The sequence below is a fragment of the Meles meles genome, chromosome 6, assembly GCF_922984935.1.
Source record: "Meles meles chromosome 6, mMelMel3.1 paternal haplotype, whole genome shotgun sequence".
NCBI classification, from domain to species: Eukaryota; Metazoa; Chordata; class Mammalia; order Carnivora; family Mustelidae; genus Meles; species Meles meles.
The window spans coordinates 83,680,747-83,700,240 of NC_060071.1; the positions used below are offsets into that span (position 1 = coordinate 83,680,747).

Here is a 19,494-nt window from a genome sequence, read left to right on the forward strand (position 1 = left end):
TTATTTTCCCCCTAACTTCCAGTACAGCAATTTCTCTCATTGCCCCATCAGCTGAAAGACTAAAATGTCAGGAAAGTGCAGAGAAAATTTAATCAGACGTTCTCTTTTGCTGGAATGGATCTTTCAGCAGATGTTAGGATAGCTAAAGTTCTGGGTAGCCTGTTTGCCAGGTGTACAAGTATATATATCGGAACAAAACCAAAACTAAATGGTATATGCAGGTGCTGAAGGGATTTGTATTTTAGGATGAAAAGAAATGTTCCATTGCAGTGTTAATTGTATAGATTCCATTTTCTTCTGGCTTCAAAATTCAGAATTACCTCTGAAACTGCAGAGACTATATGGCAGTCATTTTGCATTTCAAAGCAAGTACCAAGTGTATGGACAGAACAGATTCTCTGTGGTCTCTGTGACCCAGCCTGGCTGGGTCAGTCGGTTGAGTGTAGGATAGGACTCTGGATTTCGGCTCAGGTCATCATCTCGGGGTTGTGAGATGAGCCCCAGGTTGGGCTCCGTGCTGTGTGTGGAACCTGCTTAAGGTTCTCTCTCTCCCTCTCCCTCTGCATCTCCCCCTCCCCTGACCTCTCTTCCTCTCTTTAAAAAAAAAATAGGTTCTCTCTATATAGATGGCACATTTGCATATGCCAATACTATGGCTAAACTGAAGGATGTCCAAAACCTGGAGAAAATCCTACCAAATGAATAGAACTGGCCATATTTGAATATATATTAGGTCCCGCGAGTCAAACCTCTCAGTCACTTCCCATTTCCCATCTTGTATTATTTCAGTATATGCCTATCCTCCCCCCATCCTTCCCACTATATTTTAACTCTTTTAAGGTCACACAGATTATGTACTGATTTTTGCACATAAGTTTCATAAATATTTAAAATAAAATGCATCATTCAGTGCATTAGAAAAATGCTCGCTAAATGGCATCTGGTAGATTGAATACATTAATTAGAAATTTAAATGGCCATTTTCTCAGCTCTAAATTTTAATATCCATATTGTGTGCATATGGTTCATATTATTTTGACTAAACATATCCCTGGATGGAAAGACATCACAATTCGATAAAATGTAATCGATCATAGTATTGGGGACCCCTAGCAGAAATTCAGAATAATGCTGAGAATACCGGCAATAGAGATCATGTTATTTTGCAGTGTTGATTTAACAGAAGTGAAATTACCTGTGAATCCCATGGGCTGACCTCTTTTCTCCAGAAATAGTACCTTTTCAACATTTTTCCCGCACTGTCTTCTGTCCACCCACAATTAGTCAGGTACAAATTTTCAAATGGGAAACCAGATCAGAACTATTATTCTAGTGATGGAGCCATCATCCGTCAACCACTGAGCTCCTTGCCTTCTTTTTTCTTTTTTCCCTTTCGATTCCGCCTCCCTGCCTGTCACAGTGTAGTGCTCAGTACTTCTCTTGGTTTGCTTCATGCTGATGGTAAGTTGTGTGTTTATTTTAAAAATCGTTTTGCAACCCTTCACATTCCAGCTCTCAACCCAGCAAACTGTTGCCCGGCAACACTAACTGGGCCGCTCCTCCTGGGCTGAAACCAGAGGCTGCAGGCCGCAAACAAGGCCACTGGAAATCCTCCTCTGACTCCGTCTGAAGTCAATGACCACAGTCCAATGAAGCACAGGACCCTTCCAGACTCAAGTCGGTATCTTTCCTTTTCTAGTTCTTTCCTCTGTAGAAAGTTACTCTACCAAAGGTTATGCTTTTGCTTTATGTTCAATTTCATTTCCTCGTGAAAACTAGAAACACAATCTCGGAAATCATGAATTGTTCAAACACGGCATACAGCAGGCCCGAAATGGATGCCAAATGGATTCAAAATTTAAAGTAGAAATCAAAATACGGGGCACCTGGGTGGCTCAGTGGGTTAAAGCCTCTGCCTTCAGCTCAGGTCATGATCCCAGGGTCCTGGGATCGAGCCCTGCATCGGGCTCTCTGCTCAGCAGGGAGCCTGCTTCCTCCTCTCTCTCTCTGCCTGCCTCTCTGCCTACTTGTAATTTCTCTGTCAAATAAATAAAATAAAATCTTAAAAAAAAAAGAAATCAAAATACACTTATATGATCCTAATGATGTTCAGGTGGACTTTTTTTTTTTTTTTTCCCTTTTCACTGCACATTAAAATCCTTTGGAGAGGCTTCTGCATTTCTGCTTTTTAAAAAATGCTAATACCCAAGCTGCAAGTTCAAGTGAAAATCTTTAGGGAGGGGCTTCCAGGTATCAGTATTTTTAGAAACACCTCAAGTGTTTGCTAGTATGTGCAGCTAGCATTGAGAACGACTGCCAAACTGTGCTTCTCAGAAGCATGTTAAAAACCTGCATATGAATAATCCAGGGATCCTGCACTAAGAATTCTGATTTGGGGGGCGCCTAGATGGCTCAGTGGGTTAAAGCCTCTGCCTTCACCTCAGGTCAAGATCTCAGGGTCCTGGGATCAAGCCCTGCATCAAACTCTCTGCTCAACAGGGAGCCTGCTTCCCTTCCTCTCTCTCTGCCTGTCTCTCTGTCTACTTGTGATCTCTTTCTGTCAAATAAATAAATAAAATCTTAAAAAAAAAAAAAAAAAGAATTCTGATTTGGTAGATGTGGGGTAAGACCTGAGAGTCTATCTTTTAGTGGATCCCAGGAAGAGCCTTAGACCACATTCTGAGTAGCAAGGAATGAGAGGTATGAGAACACTGACAGTAGTTAATAGTTGGTTTCATATCGCCCAAAGGGCGCCTGAATGGATGGACGTAAACATAGAGAAAGGTCTTTTAAACACAAAGAAAGCTATCTGTCCTCAGCCCCATCTGGTCCAGTATTCTGCAGTGAAGACACAGAAGGATTTTAGGATTCAGAGGGTGCCAACAGGAAGAGTAAACAAATTGGATTACACAAATCAGTTCCAAAGTAACTGTATCCGGAGGTATGGGCCCTCCTAGTAAGATGACATTTAACAGGGACCGATGAAACGAAGTCCTCTTTTTAGGACAAAGTCCTCTTTTTAGGTCCCATTTCCCCTCCCGCCAAGGAAAGGTCTGAGCATAGACTCAGAAAGCCTTGCTTATCAACAACATCCATGAGAAAGAATTCAGGATTCCAAATCCATAGTAAACTCATCATTTGTTCCCAGCTCAACTGTGATTTTATGCCACACTCAAAGAAATGTATTCTTCATCATGAGGAAGAGGTGGCTTCACTTTACACTTAGCTAGACTCACGGAATTTTGAGTGAGAACAGTTTTGGGGCGATTTCAAAAGAACATAGACAAAGAGGAGAGTGTTTGGACCAGGGTGAACAAGAGACTGAAGGAAAAGCTGACTGCCCAAGAGAAGAGAAAAGAGGAGAGGAGTGGAGCTCAGGGGTGGCATGACAGCTGCTTTCAAACCTCTGATATGAGCCTCTATTTGGAAAAAGAAGCCAGCTTACTCTAACAGTGGATGTAAACACTGAGATATTTTTGCTGATTGTGCAAGGGTCAAATCAGAAGAAACAGGGCTCCCCATGAAACTTTGCATTTTCTCTCACTGAAGCAATTTAAGAATGTTCTGGATAATTACTCAATGTCTTGGAACTATAGAGCAGTATAGGGGTTAAGTAAGATTTTTAAGATGCTGTATTTTGAAGTATTCTGTGTTGTCATTATAGAAGAAAGCAAACTCACAGAGTGCTTTAAACTTCACTGTTCCTCTACGCTGACATTTCAGATGTCATATTTCAACTCAACTATGATATACATTCATAAGTGAAATTTTAATTTTATAATTGGGATATATAGGAAACACTTCAATTTGGGGGACAAATAAAATGCCAGTTTTTGAGCACCTATAATGTCAATATTCTTTTTTTTTTAATGCCAATATTCTTGCTAAAACTTCTCAGGAGTTTCTCTCTACAAATTACCGTATTTTAGAGAAAATTCTATTAGTTTTATCTTACTTGCTATCAAAATAAATGATTCCTTTCCTGGTGGTACATCTTTTCGTATATTATCTCATTTAGATTTTGAAATACATGTATACATACACACACATACATAATACAGAATTCACTCTATTAGATTTAAAAAAAATTACTCTATGCCTTTGGTTCATAATTTTAAAGTTCCTTATTACTGAATGAATTGCATGACTTAAAAAAAAAGTAAACATAAGTAACTCCAGAATTTCAAGCAGGGATTATTAAACTCCAGTGGAAGTTCGAACCCACATTATTCACTTTAGTTTACCAATCGTGATAGAATTTCCTGGCACTCAGTCAAGCATTTTGAAGCAGTTCACTGGCTAGTCCCCTCACATCTCCTCCATGCTGTTATGTCTGACAGTGGTGCTAATATGTTGACAAATCAATCTATTCATTAATATTCAGCAGGCTTGCCGGATCTGCAAGCCTCATAAACTGTTACAAACAGAGTTTAATTATTAAAATGACAATTGTCTTTCTTTTGTTTCTTATACATTTGAATTTCTGGGTCTCATCTACCCAAGGCTTATTTTCAATGGGGTTATTTTTTGTTTTGAACAATATGTAGTGCAAGAGGGACCTACAGCTGGTTCCTTTTCATGGCAAAGTGCTACTTCCAACTTAAGTGTTTAGCGTTCTGGAACACTGTTGGATTTTGAAAACATACCATGTGGTATTCTTGGTGCTAGGCTTTTATTTAGCTTTGCTTTGTGTTTGTACTGGCTGTATTTTTCATCTTCAATTTCTGAGGGAAAAACACACTTGTGACCAATTTTATTTGAATTAACCACACTGAATGGTTAAAAATTGCTTTTAAAGTAAAATTGAGATGCTTTGATAAATGTAGTGGTATATATGATAGCCATTCCATGATTCGAGATGCCATGTATTCGTGCTCGCTTCGGCAGCACATATACTAAAATTGGAACGAGATGCCATGTATTCTACCTTATGCATAAAATGTCACCACAGGACTGAGACCTGCTGGAAGAATAAATTACAGCTATGTTTATCAGGCAAGGAGGAAGCAGAAATACTAACATCAAGGCTATTTGAGTATACAAGTGGAAAAAACCTTGGGGCATCGTCATTATTTGATCATTTTGAACTGAAGACAAGTTACAGGATTCATGCAAGGAGTTTTCCTCCCCCACCCCTTTTTATATGTGGAATGTCAAAGCTTCCTGTCAGCTCTTAATTCTTGATAATACCATCTAACCATGTGACTCTGACGCTGAGCAGTAACAACACAGCAGGTGATTTGAGAGTAGGTGCTCCTTCAGACTTCACCTGTGAACACAGAATATGATCTCTGTCTGCGGGGGTTGGGGGCTCATCGTGAGACAATTGCCAAGGTTGCCTCTGTGTTGATTACTGCCTGCATGCCTCCCTGATGGCACATAAAGGAATATCAAAACTCAGAAGAAAAAAAATAGTAATTTCTCTGGTGATCTTCACTGTCTATTGCTAACCTTCCTCAGATTCAGCATGTGTCTCTAATGGAACACATCGATTCAATTTGACGATGGAAATGCACTTTTGACTTTAATAAATGCTTTCCCATGGCTGTGGGTTTGTCCTCATTCTGGTAAGATGACTTGCACTGGAGCAACTATGATATCTCACTTTACCAGCTATGCAACCCGTATCACTCAGTTATCTATGCCACTTCCCTTCTTCCTCTAAAACTCTTGGGAAAACAAAAGCTGCCTACTAAAGTCATACATAAGAAAGAATATGTTAAGATGTATGTTATGATTATTAGCAACTGAAAGAATACAGGAATTTTCACACTTGAAAATTCTCCTTGGTGTGGGCACAGGTTTAGAGTGAAGGTTATGTCTTCATCTGCCCAGTCACAATGCAAGAAGAGCTGGTGTTAAGGGAAAGGAAACATAATCCTGGCTCTTTGGTGAATAATACTTATATATAAATTATTACATATATTGTTTGTGTATTTAAATTTTTAGACATTTTCAGACCAGGCATGGAAGAATTATAGTTACATAAAAGGTTGTACTCCATTTATTTCTGGAGCCTTCTTTCCCCACACACACTTTTGTTCATTTTATTTTTTATGTATTTTTAAAGTAGGCTCCATGCCCAGCATGGAGCCCAACACAGCACTTGAACCCATGACCCTGAGATCAAGACCTGAGCTGAGATTAAGAGGCAAAAGCTTAACTGACTGAGGTATCCAGCCACCCCACTTTGATTATTTTGTAATGAAAGTATTGCAAGCACTTGGTAAAAGATCTAAATTATTCAGGGAAAGAAGTTCAAAATGAAAAATAAAAACCTCACATCTCATTTTGAGACCCATTTTCCAGAGATTACCTCTTTCAACTACTTAAAAAATTTCTTCTGATTTAAACCAGTGCTACTCAGAGGAGGTCCATGAACCATTGCCAATCTGTTCATTGGTCTATGGCGAGATAAGTATAGAAAGTAAGACCAAATCTTTGGAAACTTTTATAGCAACTTGATACTGCTGTCACATTTATTTTATTTTACAAAGTACTGGCCCATATGTTTGGAAATCAAGATAAAATAAAACTGGTCCTTTATCACAGAGTTTGAGAAAAACTACCTTGTGGTCACCTGGGTGGCTCAGTCATTAAGCATCTGCCTTCAAGTCATGATCCCAGGGTCCTGGGATCCAGCCTCTGCATCAGGCTCCCTGCTCAGCAGGGAGCTTCCTTCTCTCTCCCACTCCCCCTGCTTGTGTTCCCTCTCTCGCTGTATCTCTCTGTGTCAAATAAATTAAAAAAAAAAAAATCTTAAAAAAAGAGAGAACCACCTTAAAAACAAAACAAAACAAAACATGTTTTGTTCCCTTCCTTTAAAGACAATGAATCATTTCATTTTTTCCTAGACCTTATTGTCCTCCTTCCCCCAAGTAATAAGATTATCCTAAAATTAATGTATTGGCCACCTTTGTAATTTAGAACAGTGCCTGTGTGGACACAATATGAACATGTATATAATATATAGAGAGAATATTTATTCACAAGTATTAACTCTTAAGATCAAATTATACATTAAGTCATATACAGGCAAATTTATATAACTCAGTCCATTCACCTAGGCAGAATCTTACATGAACTCTGTGAAAGCTATGGCTCTTAGAGCTCTCTTTACCTCTTCTCTGTTCTCCTCCTCAGCATTGTAGATGTTTCATTATCTAAATTCTTTTGCATAAGTATAATGAAGTCCGACATGCTCGGTCAAAAGGTTATCTAAAATTTTAAACAATAATATGTGGAATAATCTATATGTAACTATTATGAACTATAAAATTATAATGCCTCCCCCCATACCCTATACCCTATAATATCAAATTTGCAAAACTATGCCCATTCAAAGGAGAATTTTCATGTGTAAAAAGGATTCTCTTTTCCCATATTCTTTTAATTGCTCAAAATCATGGCACCTATGTTAGTTTCTTCTGTATTGTATATAACTTTATTATACAACTTTTCGTCTTTCCTGGAGTTTATATGTTTTGTTTTTTTATTCTTCACAGAAGAAACTGGTCAAGAAGCTTTTTCTATTCTTACCAATTTCATGACAATGTATATTGAACTACATTTAATATTTGGAACGAACTACATGTCCTGATATTAAATATCTGATGAAGAAAATATGAGTGCAGAAAGAGGTTGGGAATTAGGAATTTTATAGTTTACTTATATTTAAATCCTGGTAATTTATTTAAAAAGTGTTTTAGAAAAAAAATTTAAGCACTTTTCAGCTGTCAGATCTTTCAGAGGATCAGGGCTCTGGAGCAGCGTTTTTGAAAGTGTGATCCATGGACTTTTTACATTCTCAGGGCGGGATTGCTATTTATGGGGATGGATACTGGGAATCTCCATTTTTAACTAGAAATGGTTGGCATGCCAAAGTTAAAAAATGCCTGCTATAGACCTAGAGCTAGATTACGACGGGTTATTTAAAATGAGCCATAATCAAGAAGGTTCTTTGGCAAAATTACTAGAAATCTCTTGCCTTGCAAATATTCCTGTGTTCTATTAGCTAGTTTTTCCAATTCCCATTTCTAAGCCCTACACTCCTGTTAATTACCTCTTATATCATAGACAGAGTCTTGTTTGCAATTTTCTGATGTTTTGGCAATGTCCATCCAAGATTTACCCTTATTATTGTACCAAATGTGATAAACCTGGAGAATAGCCTGATCTATCTCTTGTTCTTTTGGAATTGCTAAAAATGCAATGAAAGGAAGGGCATCCTGATGCATGATCAAGTAAGTCATCATTTTCCTTAGTTTCACCCGATTATCTAAAAAATGTTTAAGCGAAAATGGGCTGCTCTTTCCATAAGATAAATTTGCCTAATCAAGTAAATATTTTAAGATAGGTATACAGGTCCTTTCAAGGAACTGAGAAAGGTCATAGGATGAATGTGTTGAGAGCCAGACTGAACTTAGTATGTGATAAAGCTGATCACTGATGGGTAACTGGATGGGTAAACTGGATGGTGTCAAACACCCATCCAGGAGTCACAATGACGACATGAAACAAGATGAAACACACAACACTGGCTTCGAATGAACTGTGACATTCTCAAACTCCCACCTCATGATTACCTAAAGTCTTCTCTTGTGTAATTACTTATAATCATGTGATTCATTCTGGAGTGTTTTATTGTATACATGCATTCTTATTTAGCTGTATTTAAAATGTGTTATTTGGTTATATATATAAATACCTATATATAACTGTAATTAAATATGTTTAGTTACATATATAACTTTATGTAATTATATACAAGTGTGTGTGTATAGCTAAATACATATATATAGACAGATACACCGATCATGTAAAGTGGCTGGAAAACAAAGTGTTCATATGTTTAACGTACTCTAGCTATGTCAATCACTGGGCTAAGCACTTTCCAGTGTAATTTCATTTAGTACTTAATATAACCCAGTGAATTAGGAATTACTGTCACCATATTTCAGACAAGAAAACTGAGACCTAAGAGAGTAAGTAACTTGGATGGGGTCACCATTACACTAAGTGGAAGAGCTCTCAACTCAGGTCATTATCACAACATGATCTTGTTTCCCTGTATTTTAAGACATTATTGAAAATTGTGTTGCTACTGTAGCTCTAAACTAGTGAAAGCATATTAAAAATTTAATGTGACAGCATGGCAAAATCCATTAGGATAATCAAGAGGCTGTAAATGTAGTAGATAAGAGCCTCTACCTTGGAGCTAGCCGACAGGATTTGCACCCTGGCCCCACTTAGGCAAGTCACTTAACCCTCTGTGTCTACGGCGCTTCATCTTTCAAACGGAAACAATTATCGTATCTATTCAAAGGTTGGGGATGAGTAAATGAGTTCATATATGTAGAGTGCTTGGCTATAATGCAAATGTTATAGAAGTGCTAGCTATTGTTATTTTTTTCTTTTGAAAGTTTAATTTTATTATCTCCCCTTTACCTGTAACATTTGGTCAGCTAAGCTTTCCTCAAGTTTTTTCTCATTTTTCAAATCATACCTTGATTCACACAAAAAAATCTATTTTTATAATGGACATCTGTTAATGCTTTTGTGTTTGTTTTTAGCCTACTATCCTTTCCCTGCAGGAACTTACTCTCTCCAAACTGGAGAGGCTCTCTATCATCTATATAGCCAATCAAAGCCAGGTTCCTGCGGTGACAATGGGATTGTTCCCAGGGTATTACGGGATTTAAGCAGAGCCAATCAGTGCCCCTTTCAGAGACTCTATGGCTACTGAGAGATAATTACTCTTCCATTCTGAGATCACATACAATGAGTACCATGTAAAACCTGGGGCTGCTGGGGATCACTTGGCACCACATGAAGAGTCTACCTGAGAAGGAAGCCATCATACAGTAAAGCAGAGATGATGAGAGATGGAGAAATAGGACACTTGAACTGCTGGCTCCAAAGAGATGAGATTCATCTTTTGGACTTCCCAGTTGTGTGAGTCAATAAATTATCTTCTGCTTAAGTTAGTTATAGGTTTCTATTATTTGCACACAAGAGTCCTGATTAATTAATTCACTGCTAAATTATTAGTAAGCACGTCTCTAGAATGCTAGTACTTGGCTTATTATATTATCATAGTAAAAATAATGAATGAGTTTAAAATATTCTCTATAGTGTCCTAAACATCAAGCCATAAGAAATAAGCACCATTTCATGTACAACAATGTATGATATAAAGAATGAAGGCAGTAACTTCAAGTCCAAGTCCTACCACTGTGTGACTTTAGGCAAGGCACTTAACCTTTCTGGTTTCTGCCTATTACAGAAACGAAAACAAGTTACATACTGGAGGATTGTTATGAGGTTCAAATGGCACAATAGTAAGTCCAGCTCTCCAATATATAGTATTATATTATATCACATACATTTCTACACCAACAGAAAAAAAATGCAGGATCCAGGATTTTTTTCATCTGACGCATCTATGTATGCTACAAAGACCTTACAACTTTCTTTTTTCTTTTGCATTTTCATGCCAAGAAAAAAAAACACAACTACCAATATGTCTGAAGAATACTTGGGAAACATGCACATCAGTTTGCATATAATTTCTTAAAATTATACAATCAATTCTTGGTTACCCGCCAGAGCAACTGCTTAGCTTAGTGTTCTAGCCTCCTCCTAACTCGAAGTCCTTGGTTCACCCCACACCTGCCTTTGTAGATGTTTTTCCCATCCTTTACCTCATTCTGTCTCTGTTACAACCTCATTCTATAGGCAGGAATCATTATTCTGTGGTACAGTTAAGGAATCGAAGCTCAAAGAAGGTTAACTGATGGCTAATTAGAATGGCAGGTAGGATGATAACTCGAATTGTTGGACTGGTGTTCCTTACCTTTGATTTTAGAGCCCCTGAAGTGCTTTATTTTATTTCCTTGTATCCGGATTGTTAGGCGTTCTTGGTGTGGTTTTAAAGTATACTGAGACTAAAAATTCACTAAGATCAGTTGTGACCATCCTTTGCCAATACTAGTTTTCTGTGTATTTCTCAGATCCCATGTGCTTAAAATTATGTTGTACCAGCTCATTATTACTTTTTACAAGAGAACGGTTTGTTCTCCACCAGACAGTAGGACAGACTCCAGGCCAGTAACTACTTCTATAATACTTCAGCTATATTAAGGCACCTTTATCTAACTTTTTTATATTCAACTATTAGTTCTGTTCATACACCAGCAGCTAGGTAACTCATTTGCCATCTAGAGCCTCAATTAGCATGTAGTACAACTCTTGTGCCTCAAAGGCAAGGATGAGTCAGAAGAAGATACTGAGGAGAAATGCCAGTCAATTCCCAAACTGACACTTGAGTGATTTAGAAAAGCGAGGTTCTATCTGAGCTGGTCTCCACATCACTTTGTCTCAGGGGTAGGAAATTTTCAGCACTTAGAAATATGTGCAGCAAGTAGAATATGTACTTCCTGGTCAAATATAAATGCCTTTTAAATTTCCCATGTAATTGTCTTTCTGAAATGCTACATCTTTCTTTGCAAATTTTTGTGACTTGCCTAAATTCCATCTCCTCTGAAAATACTAGTCTGACTAGTCAAAGCCACAGTGATTCTTCCTTTGACTTGACACCTTTCCATTCAACTTTAAGTTCTTTGAAGAATATTTTATGTTTTGTCCTTTGGAGATATGATATCTATATCTATAGATATATATGTGGTTTCCCAACAGCAGTTCATTGAGGCATTAATATTTAGGTCTCTGGTACCTACTATCAGTGATAATTAAATATTCACAATCTGTAGCTGTATGTTTCTGGCCTCAATAGGTTGTATCGACACAGCTAGGCCAGCGCATTTCCATGGTACCAGAGAAGGAATGTCATTTATTCCACTACTCCAAGAAAAAGATTTTAAAATGTGGAGGCTCTTTTCCCAATGTCCTATTCCTGACTAACAGGAAAATGTTGACTGGCTTCAGAGGTATTCCAGATTTGTACTGTGGTAACAATATCAAGTCATTTTACTGGATTTCTGGATTATCAAGCATAATGGTTAACCATATTTAAAGGTAGTGTTTCCTAACAAGGATACTTGTCACAAGATTATGTGATAATCCCACCTTTCTGCCTTCTAGAAAGGAAACATAATGATACTTTGCTTTTTGCCTCTGTTAAATTATCCTAAATATTTCATTAGTGCTTTGGCTACATGATAGTTCTTTTGTTGGTCACAGATTTCTTTAAGATATATCCATCCAGCTATAATTTGCGACTAATTAGAGGATGTCAAAGGGTTGTTGCTAATAGTAACTCAAAGCCCTGATAATGGATAGCTCTTGCCATTTAATACCAACCATAGCCTAAGAACTTAATTACCTTGGATAGTTTACATACACTCTTTTCCGATTCCTACATCACCACACTCAGTAACAGGTGTCAAACAGATGTTTATCTATGACTGTATTTGCGTTTTTAGGTGGCGAAAAATCTGAATGAACTTAGAACTAGACGTGGCCTGAAAATTAAAGAAGGACCAGTCATTAAACCGTGGTTAAAGGATGTATGCACAGATTGTCTGGGTATGAATTCTGGACCTGCCACTTATTAGCTTTGTCATTTTGGCCTGTGGTGTCCCTTCTCTTGCCTCAGTGCTCTTACCTGAATTATAGGTATAATGGTAAAACTTATCTTATGGGGTTGTTGTGAGAATTAAATAAACGCCAAAGTATGTTCATCGGGGAATTCTATTCCAAAGTGCTGAGTATGCCATTTTCTCTGCCTTGATTGCCCCTGCCACTTTTAAAATTCTCTCTCTTTAAGAAGGAAAGATTTCTTAAGAATTTAACTTTAGATAATGCAACATTGCCAATGCAATCTAACCTAAAGAAATCAATCAGAGAAACACATAGAAATTATATATATAAGGATCAAAAAGGAACAACCTAAAAACAGAATACCAGGGAAATGGCTAAAGAAAATGCCATATATATTCTAATGTCACATGAAGGAAACCAGCACACAAAGAACTGGCATACTAATATATAATATGATAATTAAAATATTACTATCAATGTTCTTGTGTCCATAAGAGATTAAAGTGCTTAATACAGAAACAAGTATATGGTTAGTAAAGATTACTCTTAATAGAGATTAGCCGTTTCCATTACACCAATGTTTGTAAGTTCTAAGGCAATATGCCAAAATATTATGTTTTTTTGTTTCATTTACCTCTTAATATGTATCACTCAATTTCTCTATAAAATATGTACACTTCATCGGAAGATGTTTTTGGTCTCCATTTCCTTTACTCCTTCCCAATCCACCTTAATTTATGCCTCTACTCCAGTGGACAATTTACAATGAACATATAACAATTTAGTAATTCACAACTGAATTAATAGTATAACATTGAAGCATTAAACCACTATCATGTTTGAATGGCAGAGAGTACCTTCGTGAGAGATTTCCTTCCAGGGATTTGGTGGATACATGAAAGCTGCGTTCTGGATTTGGTCGTGTATGTCTTCATCTTCATTAAAAGGGAACGTGCCACTTAGGCTTACATAGATGATGACTCCAACAGACCACATGTCTAGAGAGCGGTTATAGCCTTTGTTCCTCAGAACCTCAGGAGCCAGGTAAGCTGGGGTCCCCACCACCGACCTCCGGAAAGACTTTTCTCCAATGATCCGGGCAAAACCAAAGTCACAAAGTTTCACCTGTTGGTAATAACGGTTTACAGAAATGGTAAGGTCACAGATTGTGTGTCTATGTGTGTCTTAGCCCAGGTCCACCCAAGACAAATACTTTGCATATCTCGTATAGACTTCTCATGCATGACAGAAGTAATAGCTACTTTCTATCTTACATACTTGAAGACAGTGGCTGAAGTACTGGTACAAAAGTATATTTTCATTCATAAAAAAAAAAAATCATCTAAACATGCCCCCACCCCCCCAAACCAAGAGATAAATGTGAAAATACATATACTCAGAAGTGGGTAATAGTCTTACCAGGCAGAAAAACATCACACAAATCTGGAAGTGACAGATTGAACACAAGGGCTTATTACAAATAAAGCTTGAGGGATCAGCACAGGAACCCGTCATGTTACCTACAATAATCCTCAAACTCAGGTCTGCATGGGAACTTAGACAGGACCTGAAGATGTCAGGGAAGCAAGGTGGACAGTCGCCTTAGGTCACGTCAGACAGAAGATTCCCTGGGGAGATGTGCAGTAGTTTTCTATCCTCTGAGATGAGGAAAACCAGAAATGTTTGCCCTTGTCCTTCAGAACAACGCTGAACTTAAATGTCCCTGGGAAGTGTTCTCCGCCCTCTCTGGCCCCAGCTTTCAGCGCTGGCCTGGGGCTGCCCCTGCTGCAGGCTGTGCCTACATTTGCCGCTGAATGAGCACAAGGAGAAGGCTCATTGTTGCACTCGGGGAGGCTGAACTGAGAAGCCAGAGTAACAAAGCCGCAGTCCCCAAGATCTAAGAAGGAAGCAAGGGGAAGGAAGCAAGGGGATGAAAACGAACAGGTAAAACGTGAAACAAATAAAGCTTTTGAGAAAAAAAAATGTCCCAGGGGAGCCAGTACTGCTGCTGCCGTCAGCTGGCTTTGCTGAGAGAGGCTTTCAGACTTGCCTGGGGGAAAGGATCTGCCGATGCCAGCAACACATTTTCTGGTTTGAGGTCACAGTGAACGATATTTTTAAAGTGAAGATGCCGCAGAGCCACAAGTATCTAGAGAGAAGAAAATCATCAAGATAATCTTATTTTGGTCTATGAGTTTATTTCAAAATGTTTTTTACTAGGACATAAATTGGAGGGGCCACGAGAAAACCCACAGTGAACAGTTAAGCCTCTTTATACGCAAGACACGGAAATGAGCTAAATTCACATGGCAGGTTTCTAAGGAAACGTCAGTGGAAAGAGTGGCCTATTATGGTATTGATACAGCAACCAAGACAGGTGTAGATAACAGATGTCAGGACTAGCTTCCACTCCATTCCATTCCATTCTTGAATCGTTTCAAAGAACCAGGACTCAGCCACTGTGCAACTGAAAGTTTCATGAGTAGTTTTAATACAAGGGCCTGCACACGCATGACTCCCTTGGTACGCTGGATTCTGGAGACCACACATAAAAATGAAATAATACAACAAACCCCCCACCACCTTTCTGAGTGTAAGTCAGACTTGGGACTTGGGGACTAAACAAGGCTAGGAAGCTGCAGTAAAACAGTGATAACATTTGATATTGAATATTATCTTTTTTTTCTGCCTCTAATTGATTTCTTACCTGAGTAATTAAAAACTTCGTTATGTGCTCTGGCAACCTGCCCTTTTCACTTGACAAGATCATCTCCAGCATGTCTCCATGGAGTTTTTCCATAACAACAAACACTCTTTCAGGCGTCTCAAACATACACTCCAAATTTACAACACCAGGGTGATGAAGGTTCTATTAAAGATAAATAAAGCACTTGAAGAAAATGAGTTTTTTGATACTGTTTGGCAAGCTCACTGATTATATAAAACTGTTCAAGCTTAAAGCTACGGAGAAACCCACACTTCGGATTCTTAACATTTCTGAATTCCACATGTGCTGCCTTATATTTTTGAAATTCTAATGTCTCCAAAAAATATATCTTTACTTTCTATGCAGAGTGAAATTATTTTTTTCTGCGCTGAAAAACCCAAGTTCCAGCACAGTGAATTGCTAATTAGGTTTTAATTAGAATGCCATATTGAGAAATCCGAATTTCGCAGGATCATCTCCAATATTAAGCACACCACCCTAAATAAGCATACCAGGCCATCTCTACACCCTTGATAGAAAGTTAACGTCGACAAGATGAACCCTCTACTTGCAGCACATCTGACGGCACTGAAGAAGCACATTAGTCATAAACCTTTCGGAACCGCTCTGCTACCCATGCTCTCACACAGAGTGAAGATTGCCAGGAAGACCGTGAAAAAAAAAAAATTTATTGAGCCCACGTTCTGTTTGGTACCCCGGGCTACGTGGTCGTCCTGTGTGGTTCTCAAGCACTCAATAAATATTTCCACAATAAAGCAATGGCTCACGAGAGGCTGCATTTGGCTTGACATGTTAATTGTCCCATATGTCAAGTAAAATTACTCTTAACATTAGATGGACCCTTGTGAGGATGCTTCAGTCTGAACGTGGCTGTGGGGTCATCAACAAAGCCTTCGATCATCTGACCTTTATCTTATTTTTCTTCTGGGCACAACAACAACAACAAAAATCCTAACATTAAAAGAACTCGTATACATTCCACTTACATTTCAGTGAGAAATAGAAAGAAAAAATCATCGTGAACATAAACTACCTGAAGAAAAAAATCAGGGACTCACTGAAATGCGCTAACAGTTGAACAGAGAAAAAAATAAATACATGATTTTAGAAAAAAAAATTCTCCATCAGGGATAAAAGTGCACATAAAATGAAATTCTCACAAACTTCTCGAAACCGCAGACGGCTTGCTATTTAGACCTCACAGATGGATACTGGCTGGTGAGCCGCAGAAGGGAACACAGGTGAGTCTGCACCGTTGCCGTCCTCCTTCTGCCCATGGGCAAGGAGCACCTGGCGTGAACCATGATGATGATCCGTTTCTCAGGATGCCCTGCCCCTACTTGGGCCATGTTGATCTCTACCTCATACATCTGATGGGTCTTTTGGATTTTGGTGCCTTGGTGCCCAATCCTGTCACCATTAATGTGGTCAGGGAATAACAAGTTTCTGAATGTGGTCTGAACAGATGTCTACACCTCTACCCTAAAGTCTTTCACCTCCAGAGGGCTGGAGTCAATGTCCTTGAAACTGTCACACTGTTAACTGGTCAAAACTGGCTACTTTGGGATAGACTAGGTCTCCAGAGTCAGAGCTGAAGCACATGGGGGGGTGGGGGTGGGGATGAGAGGACCAAAACTATTACTTTATTTGTCCTGACTGATTACAAATAAGCCTGGACAGCTGCTGGGGCTTTGGCCAGCACGGGGGTGACAGATCGATAAGTGGGAGATGCTAACAAATGCCTCTATGGATGCATTTGATACGCATTATGGAAGACCAATGATAGCACTGCTTGTACCTGAACCCATGCCCAGGCTGTCACCCATGGTCTTGAATTCCACTTCCTGGATCCAGAAGCCACACCAGGTGGAAAGTTCACCTCTGGGGTATCCAGGCATTTCAGCTGTCCTCTTTTAAATCAATGATGACAGTAAGGGGTCTAAGAATGACATGACGGGGTGCCTGGGTGGCTCAGTTCTTAAGCATCTGCCTTTGGCTCAGGTCATGATCCCAGGGTCCTAGGATCAAGGCTCGCATCAGGTTCCCTGCTCAGCGGGAAGCCTGCTTCTCTCTCTCCCACTCCCCTTGCTTGTGTTCCCTTTCTCGCTGTGTTTCTCTCTCTCAAATAAATAAACAGAATCTTAAAAAAAAAAAAAAAAAAGAGTGACATGAGAGTCCTGCCTGGGTTATTCTCCCGGGGCAAGTGCACTGTGAAATGTGATAAGTGTACCTTCCTCTGTGAATATCTTCTGAACTGCTTCTTTTTTCAATTTATTCTAACTTTAAGCATTTAAGCAGTATTCTGAAGAGTTTGGCTTTCTTTATTTCTTTCTTTTTAAAGATTGTATTTATTCATTTGAGAGAGAGAGAGAGAGAGAGAGCACAAGCAAAGGGAGTGGCAGGCAGAGGGAGAGGGAGAAGCAGACTTCCCGCTGAGCAGGGAGCCCGAATTGAGGCCCAATCCCTGGACCTGAAGATCATGACCTGAGTCGAATGCTGATGCTTAACCAACTGAGCCACCCATGCATCTCCGAGTTTTGCTTTCTTAAATGACCAAGGCCTTGTTGACAGAGTGAGGAGCAGGAAAAATGAATAGGAAAGCAAGAGACAGAAAGAAGATAGCAAGGCAAGGGGTCTCCCGTGTAGACCCAGGAAAACTGGAGTATGAAGAAGATCAATGTAAAGGGGCTCAGGAAAGACAGGGGAGAAGAGGGAGTCAGGAAATGGCCAGGAAGCTCTCCTACCTAAATTATCCAAATATAAATGCAATGTGGTTTCTCATGTGCTTCTACTTGCATTCCTCTAAGTAAGTGAGGTCTTAAAAGTACTAACGTCCTATGTCAGTATTTTTTTTCCTTTTCCGTATTCTACAACATGATTTAAGGAGCCCCTATATAGAGGTGAAGACTTAAATGGGCTTATCTCTTTGGTGTATTCCCAGAACATTTTAGGCCAAAAGTATGGAACAGACTAATGAGACTGTTCACTGTCAACTATCTTAAGTTTACTTATCTATAAACTCTGAAGGACTCTGAAACGTCCCCAACTAACATCTTTATGAAAAGGATAAGGGAAAATTTTATTATTTTTAATAAAGGACTTTATAGTTAGGTATATGGATTTATAAAAAATTCAGTAACACTGAACTAAAAGTCATGTATACACAACTGGTGGAGAGATGTTTCAGAACACTTTAGACTAATACGTTTGCTGCACTTGGCCCTTGCTCTTTTATAAAAATCTTTATGCTTTATAGGTTGGCTAAAGAGAAGATTGAGTGGTAGTTGAAAAATCTTTCCAAGAGGAAAATGACTTTTTTTTTCCCCCTGCAGAGCTAATATATAACAAGTTGACATGTTTAAAGATTATCATGTGCAGCTGAGACAAGGCCATCACAGATGCTTACTCATAAGCTGTATTTTTTGCATTGAACCAAATGACCAAACTTGTTTTTATATTTGGCAGTAACAAAAGAAAAGAATAGAAAGAATCATGCCTTATTTATCCACATTCTCCATACTATACTGATGAATACTTCTCTACTCTAGAGAAGATAATATTTGGAGACTGGAAATTAAAAAAAAAAAAAAATTCAAGGCATTATTTTCCATTATAATTCATATTACCTTTTTAATTCCTTAAGGGTAACTCTAAGATAAGGTTCAACCCAAGTAGTCCATGTGACTTGTTCATAATTTTACTCTTCTACATAAAATATGAAATAGTTTTTTAATTTTTCCCTCTAATGTCCAAAGTAACTGAATGAATTTAAAAGTGGCTTGATGACCACAACACTGTGGCAGACTGGTGTTCAGAAAGAATTGTGCTAACTTCTCAGGCCTACCTCAGGAATTCAGATAATAAATTTCATGGCAGAATAATCTACTACTGGACTCTCTGGCCATCTGTTTGTTGCATTTAAGTAACTTAATTTTCAGGAAATGAAACATTTGGTCAAGTACAGGAAAGAATAGTGTCCATTCACACTTAACAGATTGATGACATATCCATGGGGTGAATATAAATTATTCTGAAGTCTGGAGGAAATACCATTTGGAGATCGAGACAAAAATTTTCCTGATTCAAGTTGCCTAGAAAATTCTTATGTAATCAATGGAAACTCATCACTAAAAGCAAAAGAAATAACGATTTAACTAACTTTTTTAGTGTATGCATACATTCTATTTTATATTTTTTTGGATTCA

The 19,494-nt window shown here is 38.5% G+C and overlaps 1 protein-coding gene across 2 annotated transcripts in view; it reads right to left on the reverse strand.

Moving 5' to 3' along the window:
* The window catches only part of PRKD1 (protein kinase D1), a 331,651-nt gene that overhangs the window by 9,114 nt on the left and 303,043 nt on the right, over positions 1–19,494 (reverse strand). For both annotated transcript variants that reach the window (XM_046009920.1, XM_046009921.1), the window contains 3 exons: positions 15,269–15,430; positions 14,612–14,710; positions 13,419–13,686 (listed from right to left, as the gene is read on the reverse strand). In XM_046009920.1, coding sequence (XP_045865876.1) covers positions 13,419–13,686; positions 14,612–14,710; positions 15,269–15,430 — 529 coding nt within the window. The remainder of the gene's footprint in view (positions 1–13,418; positions 13,687–14,611; positions 14,711–15,268; positions 15,431–19,494) is intronic.